At 42.5% G+C, this 26,622-nt stretch overlaps 1 protein-coding gene across 3 annotated transcripts in view; it reads right to left on the bottom strand.

Annotated features, from left to right (window-relative positions):
* LOC141131485 (tetratricopeptide repeat protein 24-like) overlaps positions 1-26,622 on the bottom strand; it is a 215,218-nt gene that overhangs the window by 125,074 nt on the left and 63,522 nt on the right. For all 3 annotated transcript variants that reach the window (XM_073618810.1, XM_073618812.1, XM_073618811.1), the window contains exon 6: positions 4,566-4,685. In XM_073618810.1, coding sequence (XP_073474911.1) covers positions 4,566-4,685 — 120 coding nt within the window. The remainder of the gene's footprint in view (positions 1-4,565; positions 4,686-26,622) is intronic.

The raw sequence follows: 26,622 nt of genomic DNA, 5'->3' as shown, positions 1-26,622 counted from the left end.
ATTACTTGCTGATGGTTTCTTCCAACCCTCAGGGCCAGGCCAGTGCCCAGCAGCAACATTAACTGTACCAAACCTTTTCTACAGTATGGTTATTTTATTTATTTTTTTATTTATTTTACTTTTTATTTGTTTATTTTTTTTGCATGTGAGTTGCTTTTTTAACCACTTGAATACAGGGCACTTTCGCACCTTCCTGCCCAAGCCAATTTTCAGCTTTCAGCGCTGTCACTTTTTAAATGACAATTGCGCGGTCATGCTACACTGTACCCAAACTAAACTTTTATAATTAAATAGAGCTTTCTTTTGGTGGTATTTGATTACCTCTGCAGTTTTTATTTTTTGCTAAATGAAAAAAAAAGACCGAAAATTTTGAAAAAAAAAAGTTTTTCTTTTGTTTTTGTTATAAAATTTTGTAAATAAGTAAGTTTTCTCCTTCACTAATGGACACACTGATAAGCTGCACTGATGGGCACTGATAAGACGGCCCTGATGAAGTGGCACGATGAGGTGGCACCGATGAGATGGCAGTGATGAGGTGGCACTGATGGGCACTGACGATGAGCATTGATAGGCAGCACTGATGGGCACTGTTAGGCAGCACTGATAGGTGGCACTGATATGCGGCACTGATGGGCATTGATAGGCGGCACTGATGGGCACTCATAGGTGGCACTGATGGGCACTGATAGGCGACACCGATGGGCACTGAAAGGCTGCACTGATGGGTACTTATGGGTGGCACTGATAGACGGCACTGCTGGGCACTGATGGGCACTGATAGGCGGCACTGATGGGCACTAAAGGCGGCACTGATGGGCATTGATGGGCACTGATGGCTGGCACTGATAGACTTTAACTGATAGGCATCACAGGTGGCACTGGCAGGCGTTTTGATTTGGCACTGATTGTCAGCTGCCTGGGCACTGATTGGCATTTCCCTGGTGGTCTAGGGTGGCATACCTGGTGGTCCAGTGTGGTGGCCATCCCTGGTGGTCTGGTGGCATCCCTGGTGGTCCTGGGTGGGCATCCAAGGGGGGCTGCGCTGATAAACAATCAGCACAGACCCTGCCTGTCAGGAGAGCAGCCGATCGTCTCTCCTCTACTCATGTCTGTCAGACACGAGTGAGGAAAAGCCAATCAACGGCTCTTCCTGTTTACATTGTGATTAGCTGTGATTGGACACGGCTGATCACATGGTAAAGAGTCTCTGTCAGAGGCTCTTTACCGAGATCATAGTTGCGGTGTCTCAGGCTGACACGCCGCAACTACAATCGAAACGATGCGTGCCTCCGGGGGTGCACAGCGGCTTGATATCCTGAAAGACATCATATGACGTCTGGTCAGGATATTGCAACCATTTTGCCGACATCATTTTGTTATGTGGCGGGCAGCAAGTGGTTAAAAGGACAGTGAATCGTTCTTTTAAACAATGTGTACTGTCCCTTTAAGAAAACAAAATTAACGGCTTTCAATCTTTACCTGCTGCTGCTGCTAGATGACAGACTTACATCTACATTAGCTAAAGCTGATTTCAAGCTCTCTTGTTCCTCTATCAGCAGTTTTTGTCTCCTAGAATGCTGTATGCTGCCTTTGAATAGTCTGGTCTGTGTTAAAAAATTATGCTGCAACCCATGTCAGCACTTGTGATGGTGGGATCTCCATTTTTTTTTAGATTGTATTATATGCATGATTCTGAGGAAGTAGCACGAAGGTACTGGTGACATGTTGATGTTGTTTTTATAATATTTCTAGGCAATAAATATAAAATGTATGAAGAATCCACTTCTCAGCTTCTCCTTTTTATTTGGGCACCACTGCTGACATCACTTTCCCATATTTTGGGGCTCAAAGACTTCCTACTGTGAATACAGAGACAATGGTGTGTAGGATCATCCAGAATACCCCACCCAGCATTGAGTGTGACTGCTCTCTGTGCAGGGACAGTTAGCTTTGCAGGCTTTCACCCTCAAGTTGTCTAATCCCCCATAAGGATGCTCAGCAACCTTACAGATGTGGGTATATCATTGCATTTTTTCCCCTGTTCAAATTTTGTGTTGAGCTATATGTAAGCTACTACTCAGTAAAAAAAAGAGAGATTTCCCACTCTACTAATAATGCACTATATGTAATTTAACATGTATAATCCAGGAACAGCTAACACCCATGTGAAATCACCAAACACAAAAAAAACATATATAATAAATAGTGCAGCGCTTTTCAATCAAATTTTTTTCAGAAAAAATAATTACCTCATATGTAGAAACACACATAAAAATAAACCCAAACCTCTCATCTTAAAAAGTCCATGTGAATATAAATTTAGAAATCCTACAAAAACTAATAAATGCTATTGGTTTCAATAAAAGATAAAATCTCAAACAGTCCCAACGTGATGGCTGTGAATCACAAAAAAAGCACAGTAAATCATGGTGTCAGAAAACAATTTCCCAGTATGCTTGTGCCATCCACCCAGATGTGCCCTCACCTACTTCGGTGTACTTCAGTATTAACAGGAGGTCATCTATAGCATTATACCACAGCCTCCACAGGTCTCCTTTAGTATCTGAGTTCACTTATAAGAACTCCTTCTTTTCATAAGGAAATACTGAGAGACTCTATAGTGCTCACTGTAAATGTTTTAAAATTAAACTTCTAAAATTGTACTCACATGTGTTTAATAGACTTGTGCATTAACACAAAATTCTCCAGTCCACAATTGTTACCAGAACATAGACTCTATCCATCTGACAGTGAGTGTGCCCAGAGGTATGATGTCACAGACTTTTCCTACCTGACGCATTGCGTCCTCCTGGACTTTCTCAAAGACAGCAGCATTTATATATGCATGTTATGCATTTAATTTATGGGGATATCTGAATTTATAGTCACATGGACTTTTTAGGATTCAAGGTTTGGGTTTATTTCTATGTGTGTTTCTACATATGAGGCAACAATTATTTTTTCTGTAAAAGAAAAATGATTAAGGAGCGCAGCACTATTTATTATGGACTACACTGTAAGGACCTCTTTCGCGGCCTCTGTCGTCGTTCTGTCTTTATCTACTCTCTCCTTATCCTTGGAGGTACCTCAGTTATGTACCTCAGCTGAAGGTTCTGGTGGATGGGTAAACTGTCCAAATATGCTGAACTGTGAACAGGCTGGGTATATTATCATATCTAATTTATGTATCCTCTTTAATCGAGGGGAGTATAGACGCATGCATCCTTTATTATATTCTCAACTCTCTCCCATACACCTTCTTAATTGCCTTCACCCTTTTTTCCCTATTTGTTTGCTTGACTGACAGTGAGTGGAAGTAGAAGGGGCATATTATGTATCTCACTGCAAGTTAGATAGGAAGTATGGGAAGTTTTCCCTTTTGACATCTTGTACTAGTTAGATCATGAGGGATCAGTGAGAGCATCATGAAGGATGCCTCCTGCTACCCTTGTCTCCTAACTAAAAGCTGTGGAAAATCATTTTGGCCATGGGAGGGGGCTCATTGTCTGTTCACCTAACTCCAAGGCCCCTTTACAATAAGGTACAGTATATGTTGTTCTCAGATTAGCCCGCTCTTCCATTCTAGGCCCCATAATAGCTATAGTTAAGCTCCTGCTTTCAGCAATTGTATCTTTAATAAGCACATTTTCTTAGACTATGGACATTAAACTTAACAAATGGTCAAAACACCCCTGACCTCTCTAGCTACTTGTACTGTGAAGTTATTCCCTCTTAAAGATCTTCAAAGATCACTATGAAGAGCAATTTTTTAGTAAATTTCCAATTCTGATACAGAGACCAATGAGGTCTAGTCTTAAAGTTATTTTATTGCTTTAGTATGCATGATCTTTAATAAAAAAACAAAACCACCACTTTCATTTAAAGTTGTTAATATATTTGGAATGGCTTCTATGTTATCAGCAAGGTTAAGTATATCACGATCATGTACATGTAGAACAACTGGGGTTATATTTTCAGCTTCATATGTTGTACACATTTAGCTTACAGGGTGTTGGATTTGTGTTAGCACAAACACCTTTATACCCAGGAAGGTGAAAGTGATTAACTTGTGTCATTTGCTAAAATTCAAAGCCAAGAAGAGTGAGCTATCTACAGTATCTATCTATCTATCTATCTATCTATCTATCTATCTATCTATCTATCTATCTATCTATCTATCTATCTACCGAACAAACGCTGGCTGTCTATCTGTTTTATGTATCTATGCAGCAATATCTATATCTTCTTATCTCCTTTTTTCCTCTCCCTTTTTCAATTATATTTTGTTTTTATGATTTGTTATCTTCAACATATGAGGCATGATTTCATGTTCACTTCCAAAGTAAACATTTAATTACAGTTACTGTATATGTGCACTGAAACGTGTGTTGATCTTCTGATGGAGTCTTCTTGACAATACTAATCACTACAGACATGAGTTTAATCGATATAGTTTATCCCTGATGTGAGTGCTTACTAGTAGGAAGACCAAGAATCCTTGGGGAATCCAATGGAAAACTCAAAAACAACAATATTTCCTCTTGCGTAATTTTCCATGTACTCACATTTGATCTTTTCTGGGAAACACTTTTACTTGATGTATCTGTGCATTGACGAGCTGCTTTATATTCAATTGCATCTGTTAGCTTCTCTAAAATTCTTTCTCTGATCATGTCTGATGTTTCCTGTAAAGGTAAGAAGACAATTTAAGAACTTAGATCAACCTATATTTGTGTTAATTTCACACCTATACTTTGGTTTTCAAGTAGCCAGATTAATCAGTAAATTAAAAATAAAATATTTTATATTTCCACATTATATGAATACTACATCTGATACTTTTATTTATTTTAGGTATTTATGTAGTTTAATAAATTTACACACGCTTCATACATACAGTATCTCACAAAAGTGAGTACACCCCTCACATTTTTGTAAATATTTTATTATATCTTTTCATGTGACAACACTGAAGAAATGATACTTTGCTACAATGTAAAGTAGTGAGTGTACAGCTTGTATAACAGTGTAAATTTGCTGTCCCCGCAACATAACTCAACACACAGCCAATCATGTCAAAACCGCTGGCAACAAAAGTGAGAACACCCCTCAGTGAAAATGTCCAAATTGGGCCCAATTAGCCATTTTCCCTCCCCGGTGTCATGTGACTCGTTAGTGTTACAAGGTCTCAGGTATGAATGGGGAGCAGGTTTGTTAAATTTGGTGTTATCGCTCTCACGCTCTCATACTGGTCACTGGAAGTTCAAAATGGCACTTCATTGCAAAGAACTCTCTGAGGATCTGAAAAAAAGAATTGTTGCTCTACATAAAGATGTCTTAGGCTATAAGAAGATTGCCAAGACCCTGAAACTGTGAGCTACAGCACGGTGGCTAAACCATACAGCGGTTTAACAGGACAGGTCCCACTCAGAACAGGCCTCGCCATGGTCGACCAAAGAAGTTGGGTGCACATGCTCAGTGTCAAATCCAGAGGTTGTCTTTGGGAAATAGACATATGAGTGCTGCCAGCATTGCTGCAGTAGTTGAAGGGGTAGGGGTCAGCCCGTCAGTTCTCAGACCATATGCCGCAAACTGCATCAAATTGTTCTGCATGGCTGTTGTCCCAGAAGGAAGCCTCTTCTAAAGATGATGCACAAGAAATCCCACAAACAGTTTGCTGAAGTCATGCAGACTAAGGAAGGACATGGATTACTGGAACCATGTCCTGTGGTCTGATGAGACCAAGATAAACTTATTTGGTTCAGATGGTGTCAAGTGTGTGTAGCGGCAACCAGGTGAGAAGTACAAAGACAAATGTGTCTTGCCTAAAGTCAAGCATGGTAGTGGAAGTGTCATGGTATGGGGCTGCATGAGTGCTGCCGGCACTGGGGAGCTACAGTTCATTGAGGTAACCATGAATGCCAACATGTACTGTGACATACTGAAGCAGAGTATGATCCCTTCCCTTTGGAGACAGGGCCTAAGGGCAGTATTCCAACATGATAGCAACGCCAAACATAACTCCAAGATGACCACTGCCTTGCTAAAGAAGCTAAGGGTAAAGGTGATGGACTGGTCAAGCATGTCTCCAGACCTAAACCCTATTGAGCATCTGTGGGGCATCCTCAAATGGAAGGTGGAGGAGCGCAAGTTCTCTAACATCCACCAGCTCAGTGATGTCATCATGGAGGAGTTGAAGAGGACTCCAGTGGCAAACTGTGAAGCTCTGGTTAACGCCATGCCTGAGAAGGTTAAGGCAGTGCTGGAAAATAATGGTCTTCATTCCTCCCAAGACCTCCTGCTCTCCAGCTACCTCATCACCTCCTCCCATATCCACCTCCAGGACTTCTCTCGAGCCTGGCCCATCTTCTGGAATTCCCTACCCCAGTCTGTCAGACTGTCTCCAAATTTATCCACTTTTAGGAGATCCCTAAAAAATTTTCCTCTTCAGAGAAGCCTATCCTGCCTCCATCCACCAACTGCACTATTTTCTCCATTAGCTCATCCCCCACAGCTATTAACCTTTTGTATAACTTGACCCTCCCTCCTAGATTGTAAGCTCTAACGAGCAGGGCTCTCTGATTCCTCCTGTATTAAATTGTATTGTAATTGCACTGTCTGCCCTAATGTTGTAAAGCGCTGCGTAAATTGTCGTCGCTATATAAATCCTGTATAATAATAATAATTTGAGGGGAAATGCTGGGAACTCCCTTACATCAGAGGTCCACTTTGCACCAAAGTCCACATTTCCCCATTAAAAAAAAAACTGCCGCTAAAGTGTTCGGGTTTGGCTTGATAAGGTGACAACCCTACACAACACTCATGTACACAAGGGGCGTACACAATCCATTAAGAGGGTCATCTACCAAACTAGCTATGCTAAAACACTCTCAGACAGCCAGAATACAAAATAAAGAAAGTTGAACTACAACAATGTGGCATCTATCAAACTTCTTTTTTTTAATGTTGCCTATTCATTTTTTATTGGGCTATGAGCACAAAATCCATACCTGAATTAGTTTTGGCACTGCGGTGGACTATATTCCACAGGGCATTCACACTTGTGCATTGTGGTGGGCTATAGTGCAGGTGCATTTTAACTCAATACATATGTGAGTTGGGATGACATTCAGAATGAATTACACTGCAATGCACATATCTACACTCACCGGTCACTTTATTAGGTACACCTTGCTAGTACCGGGTTGGACCTCCTTTTGCCTTTAGAACTACCTTTAGAAATCTTTGTGGCATAGATTCAAGAAGGTGTTGGAAACATTCCTCAGAGATGTTGGTCCATATTGACATGATAACATCATGCAGTTGGTGCAGATTTGGCAGTTGAACATCCATGATGCTTATCTCCCATTCTACCACATACCAAAGGTGCTCTATTGGATGAGATCTGGTGACTGTGGAGGCCATTGGAGTACAGTGACCTCATTGTCATGTCTCAAGAAACCAGTGGTGAGAAGATTTGAGCTTTGTGACATGGTGCATTATCCTGCTGGAAGTAGCCATCAGAAGATGGGTACACTGTAGTCATAAAGGGATGGACATGGTCAGCAACAATACTCAGGCAGGCTATTTGAATGATGCTCAATTGGTACTAAGGGGCCCAAAGTGTGTCAAAAAACTATCCCCCATACCATTACACCACCACCACTAGCCTGAACCGTTGGTACAAGCCAGGATGGTTCTATGCTTTCAAGTTGTTTACGCCAAATTCTACCTACCATCTGAATGTTGCAGCTGAAATCGAGACTCATCAGACCAGGCAACGTTTTTCTAATCTTCTATTGTCCAATTTTGGTGAGCCTGTGCAGATTGTAGCCTTAGTTTTCTGTTCTTAGCTGACAGGTGTGGCAGTTGGTGTTATCTTCTGCTGCTGTAGCCCATCTGCTTCATTATTAGATGTGTTTCATTCAGAGATGGTATTCTGCATACTTTGGTTGTACTGAGTGGTTATCTGAGTTGCCTGTTGCCTTTCTATCATCTTGGACCAGTCTGCCCATTCTCCTCTGACCTCTGACATCAACAAGACATTTCCTCCACACAAATGCCGCTCACTGGATATTTTCTCTTTTCCAGACCATTCTCTGTAAACCTTAGAGGTAGTTGTGTGTGAAAATCCCAGTAGATCAGCAGTTTTTGAAATACTCAGACCAGCCCATCTGGCACCAACAACCATGCCATGTTCAAAGTCACTTAAATCCCCTTTCTTCCCCATTCTGATGCTTCAGCAAGTCAACCTTGCCACGTCTAGATGCCTAAATGCATTGAGTTGCTGCCATGTGACTGATTGGTTAGCAATTTGTGTTACCAAGCAATTCAACAGGTGTACCTTATAAAGTGGCAGGTGAGTTAATGTACTTTGCAATAATTGCAATGCACAACTGTGAATTCAGTCTCTAAGTCACTGATCCAGAACAGTATGCAACTCATTGACTTTGGGTTAGTGACTCAAACTGAAGTCTCTGAATTAGCATGACACACAGACACACAGCTAGAATTTTTATAAGGAGAGCTCAGAGATGACCGCCTATATATTTCCGTATAATTTTTATGTTTAATACACATTTCCTTCTCTTTGTATGATACAAGTAAATCACATGCAGGTGTGCTTAAACAACCAATGATATGCTATGTGTAAAAAGATATTTTAGACACCTGGATTGTAAGTGATCCTTTTTTCAGTCATTTTGATAAATTTATTGGGACTGTAGCCAATCTATCCAGTATGATTTCTGAGGTACCGCAGGAGTTTAGAAGCACAGAATGATAATCATATTTTCTCATTCAGTGTGCCTAATTATATTGCAAACCCTCTTTACACAACAGCCTTTTTAGTTGCATGTTTATATAATTATTACTTCCAAATGACGATGGGAGGCTGGTTGCTAAGCATTTTGGTAGACTCATCAGAAGGACTGTCACGACTGTTGTAGCTTCAGGTAGAAAAATGCAAAGATAATTACAACATTCCCTGTCTATTTCTAAACAGCCGTCATTGAAAAAAAATCAATGTGGTTTCATGTATAAAACCCCTTGGTTTTTCAAATGCATCTTATCAGATGTTAGAATCTCTATTTCATAGAAAAGTGACTTTAATCTATTTATCCAAAACCCACTTGTGAGTGAGAAAACTAATGGATTTGCCACATGGTGGGTTTATGTTAAATCTGGAGTGTTTAAGGTTTGTGGTTCCGATAAATTTTTGGTGAAATTTGCTAAACTAAATCTTAAAGAACCCATAACATCCTTCCTGGACATTCAGCTGTGGTCAGCATGGTTAGAATTGCCAATGATGGTGGCTTTGGTATGTGCCAGCCCCTCCTCTAAAGAAGAATAGGTTTCCAGCAATGGGCATCGGAATAGATTAGGGAGAGCTAAAAGTCTATGTAGGGAGTGTAAGTTGCTATATGGTGTATACTGTGCTGTATTGCACTAAATTAATCTTAATTACACAGTGGAGGGCTACATACTCTTGTGCTCAAAGTTCAGAGACCAAGTATAATCCTGTATAAAACTAGCATTTTGTGTGTTGGCAACAACCATAGTTACTGTTTAGCTGCTGGGCCCTGTTCTTGCAGTTTTTTCATGTTTTTTTTGTTTTGCACATTTTTTTTTTCTGCTAGGTTAAAAAAAATGGGTTGAATGGGTTATTTGAATGGGCTGAAAATGGGCTAAATGGGTTTAAATGTATTGTTTTGGGGTTTAATTTTTTTTGAGGAGGTATATTTTTTTATTCTCAGTTTCTTGTGCATTTTTTTTTTTTGGGGGGGGGGGTGTGTGTGGAGGGGACAGTGGCGTAGCTAGCACATCTGGCACACAGGCCTGGACATTTGTTTCCCCCCCCCCACAAGAAAAATGGTATGTGCAATATATCTGTGCCACGCCACGCCAAAACTGTGGGTGTGGTCAGGTTGCATCAACAGTAGAAAGGGCTTAAAGGGCCATATGCTTTATTGACTGTGCCACAAGCAAGTTTGTATCAGACAGTACAAACCTCAGTATACTCATTTTAATAAAATAAAACTGTTCTATTGCATATCCTTTACTACACACAGCTAACCATAAAGTGATATTAAAGTCCTGTTTTTTTGTTTTTTTTAATAAATAATAAACATGTTATACTTACCTGCTCTTTGTAATGGTTTTGGATCCTCCTCTTCTTGGGTCCCTCACCGGCACCTGGCCCCTGCTTCTTTCTGGGTGCCCCCACAGCAAGCTGCTTGTGTCCATTCACACACGGAACCATGATTCTGATTAGCTCACTGGCTGTGATTGACAGCAGTGTGAGCCAATGGCTCCCGCTGCGGCCAACAGCCAATCAGGAGTGCGAGTCCCCAGACAGCCAAGGCTCTCGTGGACATTGCTGGATTGAGAGGGGGGGCTCAGGTAAGATTTAGATGGGGCTGGGGGGGCTGCTGCACACAGAAGGTTTTTTTTATGTTCATGCATAGAATATTGTGCCTTTACAACAAAGAATGTGCTATACTTAGAATGCCTTTCTCTTGTTCCTGACTTGTTCTACTGCTTTTGACTTCGGCCTGGACCTGACTTCTCTCCTGTCTCCTGCTTGTACCTGATCCATCTGTCAGTGACCAACCTGACTAGCCTGACCTTGCTTATCTGCTATTACCTGCCAACCTGGTGCTTACAAACCAGTCATCTGCCAGACAGGTACCCGCCAGTCAGCTTCGTACCATCCATCCACCAGTCAAGTACCTGCTGATCACCCACCTGCTAACCTAGTGGCCGGTTTTGTTCACTTGCTCTCAGCCAGTGACCACCATGCTCCTTTTTGCCATCTCACCATTCCTGTTGAGTACCAGCCGCCATCAGCTGCCGCTGTCGTCCGACTTGACATAGATGCACTGGCCATCTACCTGCACCAGCTAATGGAAGAACCAGTTGAAGCCATCAGTCAGTCTGTCAACATTAACAGCACTCACATGTCACTACCATAAGACATGTTTGTATTTTTTGCAAGTTTGTGCCACATTACTATGACCACTGGATGCCAAACTAGGAGTTCAGAGGTCATGTGAGCACTGTCTGGAGGACAATTTTCAGGTGAGTAGAGGTGTAATAAAAAAAAAAACACAATGGAAAAAGGTTACGTTCAAAGATGAAGCCAGGCTTCAAAATGTGAAATTTGATGCATATAATCAGAGTTGTATTTTAAAACCTTTGCCTTAGGGTCAGTCTCAGAAAATTCCCAGATATGAAAGTGGAGATATACAATGTAGTGTCCTTTACTTCCCACATCTGTTCCTGCTGTTCCTGCTGCCACTTTACTAAGGATAGTAACAATCAGAGCACTCAAGTGCTAAAGTAGCCAGAGGATATTGGCAAGGCTGGTGCCACTTCAGTTTAGTCCTGTCCTGCAGTTACTCCTTTATGTTGCAATAAGAGCAAGCCTTACAGAGTTTCTATTATTCATGCCCCTGTGAGGAATCCACCACTGAGAAATCCCAGTAAATCTCAGTTACATTTGCCAAAGAGATGATAATTATTGCATAGTTAGCTTCTTGTCTCCAAGTGGCCAAGTAAAGTGGTACCGCTGTGATTTTCTTCAATTTGCTGCTACCCTTCGATTTGATTAGGCACATCTTCTGACAGTAAACCAAACAGTATGTACACACTGATGCTTTTAATTCATGGCAATCCTATTAAATATGATTAATCTGCAATGACAATGGGGATTGTTTGCTGTATAAAATAATTCCCACCACAGCAGGCCTGTTATCACCCAGATAAGGAGCTGAAGTCTATGAATCTATTGTCAGCCATGCTTGGATACGAAGAATACTGTCTTATAGCTGATAATCATGTTTTTAAAATAATCCTATCAGTGTTTAAATGGAATGTACTATCTTGATGAAATATTTATAGTGGATAATTTACAAGTATTAAGGCTGTCGTATGGTCTCATTTTGGTTAATCTTCATTTCAAGTTGTATGTTATCTATTACTAAATATATTAAGCAAAGTGGAAAATGCCACAAAATCTTCTTTAACTGAATAAAAATGAGTATACAGCAGTGATAATTTCACTGTTTCTAGATAGTTTTTCAATGTAATACAAAACGTATGACAATGTTTTTTAAAACTGTACAAGGAGCAATAAATAATGTGCAATGACCAATGATGTGCAGCCAGCTAGAACCAATATTTAATTAGGGTCAGTAGGCTAAAGTGCTCAAAGTGAGTATGTAATTGGCTACTGAGGGTCACTGCACATCTTTGCACTGTTATTTTATAAAGCTAAAGAAGACAAGTGATCAAATTGTATTTCTATGGAAGGAATGGGTATTGGGTATACAGAGTAGTCTAAATGCCTTTTACCATATCATACCATACCATAACAACTGTTTAATTTGTTTTCAATTTAGTTAAGACTTATTTATATATACTGTACATCTATCCATCTGTCTATATTTCCATCCATTCTTCCATCCATTTATCCATCCAAGCATTGATGTTAACAAAAATGAGGAGGATACTTTAAATACACATAGAAAAAGAAAAGTAGTGTGAAGAATTATTTTATTTTTTAATTTTTTAAAAAACAAATATAATGAGAAAATATCCATAGCTGAATTTTTAAGACCTGGTTCATTGGGGCTTTCTTTTGCAATGTCTATTTTACATTCCATGTGAATGAATAAGCATAGGCAGTACACATGTGCATATCCTGTATTTGAAAGCATTTTATCAATTTAATTTGACAGAATTTTCTGTATAGAAAAGTGTTACTGTTTTTTTAAGCAATCTTTTTTTTTTTTTTTTTTTTTATTACTTTCTTTTTATTGTTTTTCATATTACAAAAATTTTAAAAGCGTACAGCATCATAAATTGTATATAGTATGTGGAAATTACAAAAAAAAGAACATTGTTACTAATATACTCTATCCCTACGCCCTCCCTCCAACCCAACCTTCACCCTTCCCCCCGCCACACATCACCCAAGCATTGTCTATACCTATCAGGATGTTGATTGTCTAACTCTATAGGTGAAGAGGAAAAAAAAAAGGAGCCTCCCCGTTGACAGGGGAAGAGATAAGGAAAGGACCATATGATAAAAAGAGAGAAAGGAAGAGACAGCAGGGGCACTCATATGGGACATCCCATTCTCTGCAGCCAAGGTCCCCACATTGTCTCAAACTTTCTGATATTGTTCTGCCTAACCATGGAGCTGATAGTTGCAATCCAACTTTCCACCGTCGGGGGGGCCTGGGCCTGCCACTTTTGTGCAACCAGTTTTCTCGCTTGGAACAAACACCTCAACACTACCTCTATGGTACCGGGGAGGAGTCTATCTTCCCCCAAACACCCTAACAGGCATGTTTTGGCTTCAGGCTCCAATGAGCTCTTGAAGGTTTTATTTATTCTAGTAATTATCCCCCTCCAGTATCTAAAGAGCTTTGGGCACTTCCATACCATGTGGAGAAGGTCTCCTGTCGCCATATACCTGGGACACTCATCATTTTGTTTCCAACCCAGTTTGAACATTTTTTGGAGGGTATAATAGACTCTATGGATTAGAGTGAGAAATGAGAAATGAGAAAATTTCTGCGAAGGGGAGATCGAGACCAGGGCTCCTTGTTCTAAAATCTTATCCCATTGCACCATAGTTATTGTCCCTACGTCTCTCTCCCACCCCTCTTTGCTTTTGAGAGGACCCACTCCACTCATAGTTCTCTTGCCCAAACTAGTGTACATCTTGGAGATTAAACCTTTAGTAGAGGGTGAGTTGATGATTTTCAGAAGTATGGGGATCTGGGTCCACTCTATGATCTGAGACCTGAACTGTGTTTGAATGGCATGTCTTATTTGATATGTTAAATTCTCGTCTTAGATCTAAAAAGGACTTCATAAGGTTGCCCTCAAATAGCTGAATCAAGTGGCTAATACCTTGCCTTTCCCATTCCTCAGGTCTATCTATACCCCTTATTTCTGCAAGGTTTTTATTATGCCATAAGGGGGTATACTCTGTTAGCCCATTATATCCCATTAATGCCTTTGTTACCTGCCACACTTTGCTAACTAATTTGATTGTTGGGAATCTATCAGTAAAGGAGTCTGCCTCTAGTGTCTCCACTAATGTATTATGTGGAGCCCCCTTTATCATCATTCTATTGTTAGGGCTCCCGCCATTTATAGTTCTACAACCCCCAAGGTGTTGCAGCTGAGATGACAAAAAATATAATCTCGGGTAAGGTATCGCCATACCACCGTTTTTAATCGGTAATTGGATCGTTTGCAAGCTAATCCTAGGTTGGCCCTTTTTCCAAATTAGTTCCCTAAAAGGGATTCTATTTTCTTAAACCACTTTTGATCTATCCAAATCGGGGAATTGTGCAGCATATACAGTATCTGCGGAAGCCATATAATTTTTATTAGATTACAGCGCCCTGCAGCGGATAGGGGAAGATGGCACCAAATATCTCCCTTTTGTTTTAGTTTCAACAACAGTGGGGCTAAGTTATTATTAGAATACTGGTTGTCACTCGTGATCCAAACACCCATATATTTCAACTTGGTCATTACTTTCAAAAGGGAGATTCCCGGTAATGTCTGGTCACCAAGTGGGTCAATCGGTAATAAGGCCGACTTCTCCCAGTTGATGACCAGGCCAGAGAGGCATCCAAACTCACCCACCATCTGTATCACTGGGTTCAGTGAGGCTTCACCATCCCCAAGAAAGAACAGGACGTCATCTGCAAACATTGCTATACTGTCTTCTTCTAACTGGCGCCGGAACCCCTGTATATCTGGCCTTGATCTAGTCATAATTGCTAGGGGTTCCATTGCAAGAGCAAACAATAGGGGAGACAGGGGACAACCCTGTCTCGTCCCTCTCTCCAGCTGGATCAGTTCCGAGTATTTGTTGTTAATTTTAACTTTTTCTCTTGGTTCATTATACAGTAACTTCACCCAACTAATAAAGGAAGGGCCAAACCCAAATTAGATTAGCACCTTCCATAGGTAGTCCCATTCTAGACTGTTGAAGGCCTTGGCAGCATCCAAGGCCAAGACAGCCTTAGCACCTAAGTTATCAGTGGGAATCTGCATATTTAAGAGGACTCTTCTAATGTTGATGCTTGTTGATCTATTGGGAATGAAACCCAACTGATCCGGGTATATCAACCCTTGAATGTATCTATTTAGGCGGGTTGCTAAAACTTTCGCAAGAATTTTTACATCAGTGCATAATAATGAAATTGGGCGATAGGAGGAAACATCCAAGTGATCTTTCCCCTCCTTAAGTATTACGGTGATAGTGGCTTCTAACATTGAAGTAGGAAGTCTACCATTAGCTAATGCCCATCTCAATGTTTCCAGCAATTCTGGGAGGAGTACCTCTACATATCTTATGTATATTTCCACCGGAAGCCCATCCGGGCCCGGTGATTTTTGGCTGGACATCCCAGCCACTGACCGTTTTAGTTCCTCCAAAGTCACTGGTGCCTCCAAATCTATTCTAGCCTGCTCTGACAGGGATGGGATTGATATTCCCTGGAGAAAATCATCTGTTATTTCACTCCCTTCATCCCTATTAGATTTATATAGAGACCTATAATAATTACTAAACACCCGCATTATAGCGTCAGTAGTAATGTCCCCGCTTGTAGTCCTAATTGCAGAGACGGAAGAGGGAGAAGTGTTGGATTTGATCAGAAGGGACAACATGCTACCAACCCTTTCCCCTTCTCCAAAATGGCACTGCCTTCTGAAATATGCGCTTGTTCTCCATCCTCCTTGTAATAACCATTTTGTACACTTGTTGTTTATCCAACTATTCCCTCTGTCTATCTAAGGTTGGATCTTCTGCCAATATCGCCTCTCTCTTAACGTCTCCTTCCCACTCTCTGGCTTTCCTCTTAGTTCTTGCCACCTGCTGAATCAGGAGGCCTCTGAGATAGGCCTTCAAGGAGTCCCAAACCACGTCCGCTGATACTGAACCTGTATTAATTTGTACATATTCCTTTAGATTAGATACCACTTCTGTGGAATTTCCAATTAACTCCAACCAGCACGTGTTTATTTTCCACGCTCTAAGAGGGGTCCTATCCCCGACCTTTATTGTCAGCACGAGTGGAGAATGATCCGAGACTCCTCTCGGGCCATACTCTATACTGCTTATTGTTGATATTGCCTCCCAGTTACCCAGGGCCAAATCAATTCTAGAGAGAGTGAGATAGGAACTTGAGAAGCATGAGAACTGTCTTTCTTGCGGATAGCGCATACGCCATATGTCACTCAATCCCATTTCCTCTATGAATCAGGATAGCCGACTCTCACCTGCTGTATTGGACCTATGACCCAACGACAATCTGTCTAGACTCCCGTTGAGCACTTTGTTAAAGTCACCCACTGCTATTATCGGAGTCCCTTCTTTATCTAGCACAAACTCCAATAATTTGTATAGAACCTCTAGCTTGAATGGGGGGGAATGTAAATGTTCGCCAGCACAAATAATTTGTTCTCAATCAAACAAAGCAGGAAAATATAACGGCCTTTCTCATCGATACAAATTTCCCTGCAGGAGAAAGCCACTCCCCTCCCAAGCAGGATACTTACCCCCCTTGAAAAGGAGGAATAGACCGAGTGATATTGGGTTTGGAACCCCCGACTGCGCAATTGTATCAACGTGTCTTTAGTTAAATGCGTCTCCTGCAGGCAAAGTAAACCTGGCCCCCTCCCCTCTAATGCAGATAGAACAGTGGCTCTCTTGAATCCCCTAGGCCCAGGACATTCCATGAGGCTATACTGACTCTCTTTTCTTGCATGGTAAAAAATAAAAAAATAAATCAACACTAGAAAACAACACAAAATTGAGTAAAAAAGTGATCATCCTAACAATCTCACTCACAGCTCTTAAGCTCGAGTGGTTTTTCCAATCTGTATGTTTCTCCCTCTCACCATGCCCTTACCCTCTCTCAATTCGTGTCTTACAAAATACTAGTGTTATTAATAATGTGTGGTTCTTAACCCTCACCTTACCCCCCCTACCCAAATTGACACCCGCTCCTCCCCTCCCATATCCCCCCTCCCTGCCCATCAGGGCCTACCCTAAGGGTTTCACCTGTGGCCTTAACATACCGCTCTTAACTTTCCTTCCACATGTTACGAGCCCGTGACTTTAATATAAAGCTTAACCATGGGACTCTCTTACATACTCTTGCTCCCATACTTGCAAATAGGGATGAGCTTCGAGTTCGAGTCAAACTCATGTTCGACTCGAACATCGGCTGTTCGCCAGTTCGCCAAACAGCGAACAATTTGGGGTGTTCGCGGCAAATTCGAAAGCCACGGAACACCCTTTAAAAGTCTATGGGAGAAATCAAAAGTGCTAATTTTAAAGGCTTATATGCATGGTATTGTCATAAAAAGTGTTTGGGGACCTGGGTCCTGCCCCAAGAATCAATGCACAAAAAAGTTTTAAAAACGGCCGTTTTTTCGGGAGCAGTGATTTTAATAATGCTTAAAGTGAAACAATAAAAGTGTAATATCCCTTTAAATTTCATACCTGGGGGGTGTCTATAGTATGCCTGTAAAGGGGCGCATGTTTCCCGTGTTTAGGAACAGTCTGACAGCAAAATGACATTTCAAAGAAATTAATTACATTTAAAACTACTCGCGGCTATAATGAATTGCCGGTCCGACAATATACATAAAAGTTCATTGATAAAAACGGCATGGGAATTCCCCACAGGGGAACCCCGAACCAAAATTTAAAAAAAAAATGATGTGGGGGTCCCCCTAAATTCCATACCAGACCCTTATCCGAGCACACAACCTAGCAGGCCGCAGGAAAAGAGGGGGGGACGAGAGAGTGGCCCCCCCATCCTGAACTGTACCAGGCCACATGCCCTCAACATAGGGAGGGTGCTTTGGGGTAGCCCCCCAAAACACCTTGTCCCCATGTTGATGGGGACAAGGGCCTCATCCCCACAACCCTTGCCCGGTGGTTGTGGGGGTCTGGGGGCGGGGGGCTTACCAGAATCTGGAAGCCCCCTTTAACAAGGGGACCCCCAGGTCCCGGCCCTCCCCCCTGTGTGAAATGGTAAGGGGGGTACCCCTACCATTTCACAAAAAAACTGTTAAAAATGTTAAAAATGACAAGAGACAGTTTTTGACAATTCCTTTATTTAAATGCTTCTTCTTTCTTCTATCTTCTTTCTTCTATCTTCTATCTTCCTTCGGTTTCTTCCTCCATCTTCTTCTTCTTCTGGTTCTTCTGGTTTTTCTGGTTCTTCCTCCGGTGTTCTGGTCCGGCATCTTCCTCCGTGGTGTCGGCGTCTTCTTTCCTTCTTCTCCTCGGGCTGCTCCGCATCCATGATGGCATGGAGGGGGGCTCCCGCTGTGTGACGCTTCTCCTCTTCTGACGGTTCTTAAATAACGGGAGGCGGGGTCCTCTGACGCACGGGGACTTGACGGGGACTTCCCTGTGGTATTCCCCGTGACGTCAGAGTGGGCAGGGTCACCCGTTACGTAACCCTGCTTCCTTCTGACATCACGGGGAATGCCACAGGGAAGTCCCCCCCGTTATTTAAGAACCGTCAGAAGAGCCAGTGGAGGGATTGACAGAGAGGAATAGCAGACACAGAGCGATTGGTGAGATGGATGAGTCTGGCGGCAGCATTCAGGATAGAAGAAGGGAGATGTAGACTATGTAGAGGTAAGCCAATGAGAAGGGATTTGCAGTAGTCTAGGCAAGAGATGAACAAGTAGTGAATTTAGAGCTTTGTTGTGTCATTGGTTAGAAAGGGGCGTATTTTGGAGACGTTGCAGAGGTTGAGGCGGCAAGATTTGGACAGTGATTGGATGTGGGGCTTAAAAGAGAGTTTAGAGTCCAGGACTACATCTAGAACCTTGGCATGCGGGGATGGGCTTATAGTTGTGCCATCGATTTTGACAGAGAGATCAGGGGAAGGGACACATGGGGGAGGAAAAATGATAAGTTCGGTTTTGGATAGATTGAGTTTGAGGAAGTGGTGTGACATCCAGACTGATATATCTGTTAGTAAATTAGTGATACGGGAGGAGACAGAGGGAGTGAGCTGAGGGGTAGAGAAATAGATTTGGGTGTCGTTTGCATAGAGGTGGTATTGGAAGCCATGGGAGGCTGACCCAGGGAGGGGGTGTAGATTGAAAATAAAAGAGGTCCAAGAACAGAACCTTGGGGGACCCCAACAGAGAAAGGAAGAGGAGAGGAGGAAGTAGAATTGCAAGAAATGCTCAAAGGGGCGGTTGGATAAGTAGGAAGAGAACCAGCGAAGAGTACAGTCACAGAGACCAAAGGCATGGAGTTTTGTGAGGAGGAGGGGTTGGTCAACCGTATCAAAGGCAGCAGAGAGGTCTTGGTTTTGGCCGTTAGTAGATCGTTTGTTAGTTTAAGAAGAGCAGTTTCTGTGGAGTATTGAGGACGAAATCCAGACGAAGGGGATCAAGAAGGCTATTATCAGCAAGGTGGTCGCTCAGTCGGTTGTACACCAGACGTTCAAGGAGTTTGGATAAAAAGGGAGGCAAGAAGATGAAGTGTAGGTTGTTAAGATTGGATGGGTCCAGTGAGGGCTTTTCTTAAGTATGGGGCTGACAAGTGCATGTTTGAGAGAGTTAGGGAAGATGCCAGAAGAGAGTGAGATATTGAAGATGTGGGTTAGAGAGTGTAGAATAAAGCCAGAGGGTGAAGGTAGCATTTTAAGGGAACAGGATCCAGAGGGCAGGTGGTAAGATGGACGTTAGCAAGTAGTTTCGCAACCTCGTCTATAGTGGTGGGGTCGAAAGAGGGAAGTAATGATTGTACCTGTGGGCATAAAGTGTAAAGCATGGAGGGTATCTGAACAATGGAGATCTCCTCGCAAATTGCATCAATCTTCTGTTTGAAGTGACTGGCGATCTCCTGGGCAGTGAGTGGGTTGGTGGGTGGAGGCAGTGGAGGAAGAAGTAGGGAGTTTAAGGTAGAGAAGAGTTGATGGGGACGGGATGATAAATTGCTAACGAGAGTTATAAAATAGGTCTACTTGGCAGTGAGGAGGCTGGAATTGTATTTTTGGAGGGCAGATTTATATTGGTTGAAAGGCTTAGTCTTATGCCACAGGCGCTCATGAGCACGACTATGTTTTTTCAGCCTTCTAGTATCATCTGTTTTCCAAGGTTGTAGGGGTCAGGGTCTGATTCTGTGTGTAGTGAGGGAGGCCAGTGAGGCCAGTGAGGCTAGAAGTGAAGCGTTATAGACAGAAGTGACTAGGTTGGTGCAGGATAGGGGTGAGATTTTGTCATAGAGGTCGTTGGTAGCAGAGTAGAGAAGAGAAGGGTTGAGATGATGTCGATTTCTGCTGGTAACTTTTAAGCAGTTGGAAGGAGAGGAGGTGGAGGAGAGGGAGAGAGTGAAACTAATAAGGTGGTGATCAGAGAGAGGGACTGGATAGTTAGAGAGGTTGCAAGGAGTGCATAGGTAGGAGAAAACAAGGTCAAAGGTATTGCATGCAGAGTAAGTAGGAGCATGTATCCATTGCTTCAGGTCAAAGGAGGAGCTTAGACTGGGAAGTTTGGAAGTGGCAGGAGTGTTAGTATTAATACGGATGTTGAAGTCACCCAGAATGATTGTGGGGGTTTCAGAAGAAAGAAAGTAGGGTAGCCAGGCAGAGAAGTCATCAAGAAAGGTTGATACCAGTCCAGGGGGCCTATAGATCACAGCTATCCTTAGAGAAACTGGAGAGAAAAGACAAATGCAGTGTGTTGCGAAAGATTGACAGAGAGGGAGGTGGGTGAAGTAACTGAAAGGTACTATGTGGGGCTAGAAGGATTCGGACACCCGCTCCCTTACATCTACTGGATCTGGGGAAGTGAGTCCAGAGAAGACCACGATGGGATAGGGCAGCAGAAAATGCAGTGTCGGATTCATGAAGCCAGGTTTTGGAATGGCGAGTAGATTTAATGAGTTAGCGATAAAGAGGTCATGGAGAGAGGTGAGTTTGTTACAGACAGAGCGGGAATTCGAAAGGGCGCAAGAGAAAGGGAGTCTGGTCTTGGGGAGAAGAGAAATGGAACTAGATTATGTGGATTGTGGCTGCTACCAGAGTGTGCAGGGTAATGGGTGCATTGAGTACAGTTAAATGATGGAGGCCCAAGGTTTCGGGATATATCTCCAGAGGTTAGGAGAAGCAAAAGGGTAAGAGAGGTAATATGGGAGTGGGATTTATATGAAGGGACGTGCCCCAGTGTCCTGGAGATTTTTTGTTTGTGTGGATTTAGAATTAGCAAAAGTTGGTGGGTGCAGTAATAAGGAGAGGACAGAAGTGAGGGTGATATAGATATGCTGTGGGGTGGAGAAGAGGGGTGAAGGAGAGATTGTTTAGGGATAGGGCACAGAGCTGTCAAAAGGAGTGGTAGAGAGTGCATGTTACAAGGTGAAAGAGGTGAAGGGTAAACAAGGTCACCTGATGTCTGTGTGATGTTTTTCAAAGTATTTTCTTGTGTTCTTTTGCTTTGTGCATTCGCTCAAGTGCAGAGTCAGAAGTGCTCCCACTTATAGAAACACCCCCACTTTGAGAAAGAGCCCCAGCTGCAAATGTGCCCCCTGCAAATGCCTCCCCCAAAAAGATGCTTAGATTTATACTGATAGGGATGGGGGTGGGTGCATTCCTATTATCAAATCAGAAGGTAATAATGGATGGCTGGCTAAACAGAGCAAAATTCTCACTTCGGAAACAGAACAACAAGAGGTTACTAGAGATCACAGGCCATAATTTTGGTTAAGACAAGGAAGCAATAAAGCATTGCAATGTAGACAGGTCTACAGATGGTTAAGCAAAAAATAACATACCAGCATTATTAAACAGGCATAAGCAAAAGCAGATAGCAGTGTTTTAGTTTTTGGGTGGAGTTGTATCAGCAAGACATGCCAGCATTATTAAACAGACAAAGAAACATCTTGGAGGAGGTTTCTCAAAGGGTTTTGTGAACTAATTTTAATTTCATCAGAAGCAGATGATATTGATAACATGTAAATCAGGCAGTATAAAAAGCATAAACATTTAAAAAGAGAAACGTAAAAGTCTAACCCGGGGAACATGGGGAACTTGACACACCAGAAAAGGAAGCAGGTCAGGATACAGGCAGTTTCCAAACTGTAGTCCTAATGCACTTCTTATAGATAAGCATCAGTTCCAATAAGCCTTCTCAACGTGATCCCTTAACCACTTGAGCCCCGGACCATTATGCTGCCTAAGGACCAGAGGTCTTTTTCCAATTTGGCACTGCGTCGCTTTAACTGCTAATTGCGCAGTCATGCAATGCTGTACCCAAACGAAATTTGCGTCCTTTTCTTCCCACAAATAGAGCTTTCTTTTGATGGTATTTGATCACCTCTGCAGTTTTTATTTTTTGCGCTATAAACAGAAAAAGACCGAAAATTTTGAAAAAAAATTATATTTTCTACTTTTTGTTATAAAAAAAATCCAATAAACTAAATTTTAGACATACATTTAGGCCAAAATGTATTCGGCCACATGTCTTTGGTAAAAAAAATGTCAATAAGCGTATATATATTGGTTTGCGCAAAAGTTATAGCGTCTACAAACTAGGGTACATTTTCTGTAATTTACACAGCTTTTAGTTTATGACTGCCTATGTCATTTCTTGAGGTGCTAAAATGGCAGGGCAGTACAAACCCCCCCCCAAATGACCCCATTTTGGAAAGTAGACACCCCAAGGAAATTGCTGAGAGGCATGTTGAACCCATTGAATATTTATTTTTTTTGTCCCAAGTGATTGAATAATGACAAAAAAAAAATATTTACAAAAAGTTGTCACTAAATGATATATTGCTCACACAGGCCATGGGCCTATGTGGAATTGCACCCCAAAATACATTCAGCTGCTTCTCCTGAGTATGGGGATACCACATGTGTGGGACTTTTTGGGAGCCTAGCCACGTACGGGGCCCCGAAAACCAAGCACCGCCTTCAGGATTTCTAAGGGTGTAAATTTTTGATTTCACTCTTCACTGCCTATCACAGTTTTGGAGGCCATGGAATGCCCAGGTGGCACAAAACCCCCCAAATGACCCCATTTTGGAAAGTAGACACCCCAAGCTATTTGCTGAGAGGCATGTTGAGTCCATGGAATATTTTATATTTTGACACAAGTTGCGGGAAAGTGACACTTTTTTTTTTTTTTTTGCACAAAGTTGTCACTAAATGATATATTGCTCACACAGGCCATGGGCCTATGTGGAATTGCACCCCAAAATACATTCAGCTGCTTCTCCTGAGTATGGGGATACCACATGTGTGGGACTTTTTGGGAGCCTAGCCGCGTACGGGGCCCCGAAATCCAATCACCGCCTTCAGGATTTCTAAGGGTGAAAATTTTTGATTTCACTCTTCACTGCCTATCACAGTTTCGGAGGCCATGGAATGCCCAGGTGGCACAATACCCCCCCAAATGACCCCATTTTGGAAAGTAGACACCCCAAGCTATTTGCTGAGAGGCATGGTGAGTATTTTGCAGCTCTCATTTGTTTTTGAAAATGAAGAAAGACAAGAAAAAAATTTTTTTTTCTTTTTTCAATTTTCAAAACTTTGTGACAAAAAGTGAGGTCTGCAAAATACTCACTATACCTCTCAGCAAATAGCTTTGGGTGTCTACTTTCCAAAATGGGGTCATTTGGGGGGGTTTTGTGCCACCTGGGCTTTCCATGGCCTCCGAAACTGTGATAGGCAGTGAAGAGTGAAATCAAAAATTCACGCCCTTAGAAAGCCTGAAGGCGGTGCTTGGTTTTCGGGGTCCCGTATGCGGCTAGGCTCCCAAAAAGTCTCACACATGTGGTATCCCCGTACTCAGGAGAAGCAGCAGAATGTATTTTGGGGTGTAATTTCACATATTCCCATGGCATGTTTGAGCAATATATCATTTAGTGACAACTTTGTGCAAAAAAAAAAAAAAAAATTTGTCTCTTTCCCGCAACTTGTGTCGCAATATAAAATATTCCATGGACTCGACATGCCTCTCAGCAAATAGCTTGGGGTGTCTACTTTCCAAAATGGGGTCATTTGGGGGGGTTTTGAACTGTCCTGGCATTTTATGCACAACATTTAGAAGCTTATGTCACACATCACTCACTCTTCTAACCACTTGAAGACAAAGCCCTTTCTGACACTCATTGTTTACATGAAAAAGTTATTTTTTTTTGCAAAAAAATTACTTTGAACCCCCAAACATTATATATTTTTTTAAAGCAAATGCCCTACAGATTAAAATGGTGGGTGTTTCATTTTTTTTTTCACACAGTATTTGCGCAGCGATTTTTCAAACGCATTTTTTGGGGAAAAAACACACTTTTTTTAAATTTTAATGCACTAAAACACACTATATTGCCCAAATGTTTGATGAAATAAAAAAGATGATCTTAGGCCGAGTACATGGATACCAAACATGACATGCTTTAAAATTGCGCACAAACGTGCAGTGGCAACAAAATAAATACATTTTTAAAAGCCTTTAAAAGCCTTTACAGGTTACCACTTTAGATTTACAGAGGAGGTCTACTGCAAAAATTACTGCCCTCGATCTGACCTTCGCGGCGATACCTCACATGCATGGTGCAATTGCTGTTTACATTTGACGACAGACCGCCGCTTGCGTTCGCCTTAGCGTGAGAGCAGGGGGCGACAGGGGTGCTTTTTTTTTTTTTTTTTCTTTATTATTTTTTTGCTTTTTTATCTGATTTTTAAACTGTTCCTTTCATTTTTTTTTTGTAATCATTTTTATTGTTATCTCGGGGAATGTAAATATCCCCTATGATAGCAATAGGTAGTGACAGGTACTCTTTTTTGAAAAAAATGGGGTCTATTAGACCCTAGATCTCTCCTCTGCCCTCAAAGCATCTGACCACACCAAGATCGGTGTGATAAAATGCTTCCCCAATTTCCCAATGGCGCTATTTACATCCGGCGAAATCTAAGTCATAAAATGCTCGTAGCTTCCGGTTTCTTAGGCCATAGAGATGTTTGGAGCCACTCTGGTCTCTGATCAGCTCTATGGTCAGCTGGCTGAATCACCGGCTGCATTCTCAGGTTCCCTGTTGAGACAGGAGAGCCAGAGAAAAACACGGAAGACGGTGGGGGGGGGGGCATTCCCTCCCACGGCTTGTAAAAGCAGTCTAGAGGCTAATTAGCCGCTAGGATTGCTTTTACATGAAAGCCGACCGCTGGCTGAAAAGAATGATACCAAGATGATACCTAAACCTGCAGGCATCATTCTGGTATAACCATTCAAAGTCATGAATGACGCTGCCTGGGGCTGGTGCTTGCCAGTTCACCAAAATGCTACCAAAAAAACTGTTAGCGATCGCAAGGATCAGGCCTGACTCTGCGAACGCTGCAGTTATGCGTTTAGTGTTTTGTAAGTGACAGTGATCGATCGATACTGCACTTGGGTGGGCTGGGCGGAGGGGCAAAACGCAGGTGCTAGCAGGTATCTGGGCTGATCCCGCTAACACTGCGTTTTTGGGAACCCTAAACTGCTGGGGACGCTAGTATAGATCTGATCGGATCAGATATTGATCCGATCAGATACTATACCACTAAGGGAGGCGTATGCTGCGTGCGTGGGTGTTAGCGGTACTGGCGCTAATCTGACGCTGCCTGGGGCGACGCATATCACCGCCGGGCGATCAGGGGGCTAAACCTTTATTCGGTAATAAACGGCGGGTGCCCTGACACTATAAAAAATAAACAAACTAGCCAGCATCACCCGTAACAGTTATACGGTGATCAGTGGTGAAAGGGTTAACTAGGGGGCCATCAAGGGGTTAAAACATTTATTAGATAGTATATGGGGGTCCCTGTCGCTATAAAACGCTGACGGCGAACCTAAATATTTACGTCCCTAACTAGCATCACCAGCGACACTAATACAGCGATCAGAAAAATGATCGCTTAGCGACACTGGTGACAGGGGGTGATCAAGGGGTTAAAACTTTATTAGGGGGGGTTTGGGGGGTATCCTAGACCTACAGGGGGCTAATACTAACTGTCCCAACACTGTAACTGTCACAAACTGACACCAATGCAGTAATCAGAAAAAAAAAAAAAAAAAAACAAAAAAACTGCTGGTGTCAGTTTGTGACAGGGGGGGGGGTGATTGGGGGGGATCGGGGGGGCGATCGGGGGGGGGGGATCGGGGTGTTTTGTGTGCCTGGCATGTTCTACTGTGTGTGTGTGTGTTGTGCACTCACATTGATGTCTTCTCTCCTCGGGCCGGAACGGAAACTACCGAGCCGAGGAGAGATGACATCATTTCCTTTGCTGCTGTTTAGCATACAGCAGCAAAGGAATGATTTGATTGGCCGGCGGCGATTGCGAGGGGGGGGCCACGAACGGATGACCTCCCCCTCACCTCCGATCGCCGTGGGACAAAAGATGACCGCCTCGGGCACCGGGGGGGGGGGGTCGATCGGACCCCCCACCCGCGGAAGGCAAATCACGTACATGTACGTGATTTTGCCTGTCCGTGCCGCCTTGCCGACGTACATCGGCGTGAGGCGGTCGTCAAGTGGTTAATGAGCCAACTCTCTTTGCTAAAGTACTATATTTTTAA

The sequence above is a fragment of the Aquarana catesbeiana genome, linkage group LG03 (assembly GCF_042186555.1).
Source record: "Aquarana catesbeiana isolate 2022-GZ linkage group LG03, ASM4218655v1, whole genome shotgun sequence".
Lineage (NCBI taxonomy): Eukaryota > Metazoa > Chordata > Amphibia > Anura > Ranidae > Aquarana > Aquarana catesbeiana.
Note: the sequence above shows the minus strand (reverse complement) of the source record. Positions and strands in the feature narration are given on the sequence as shown.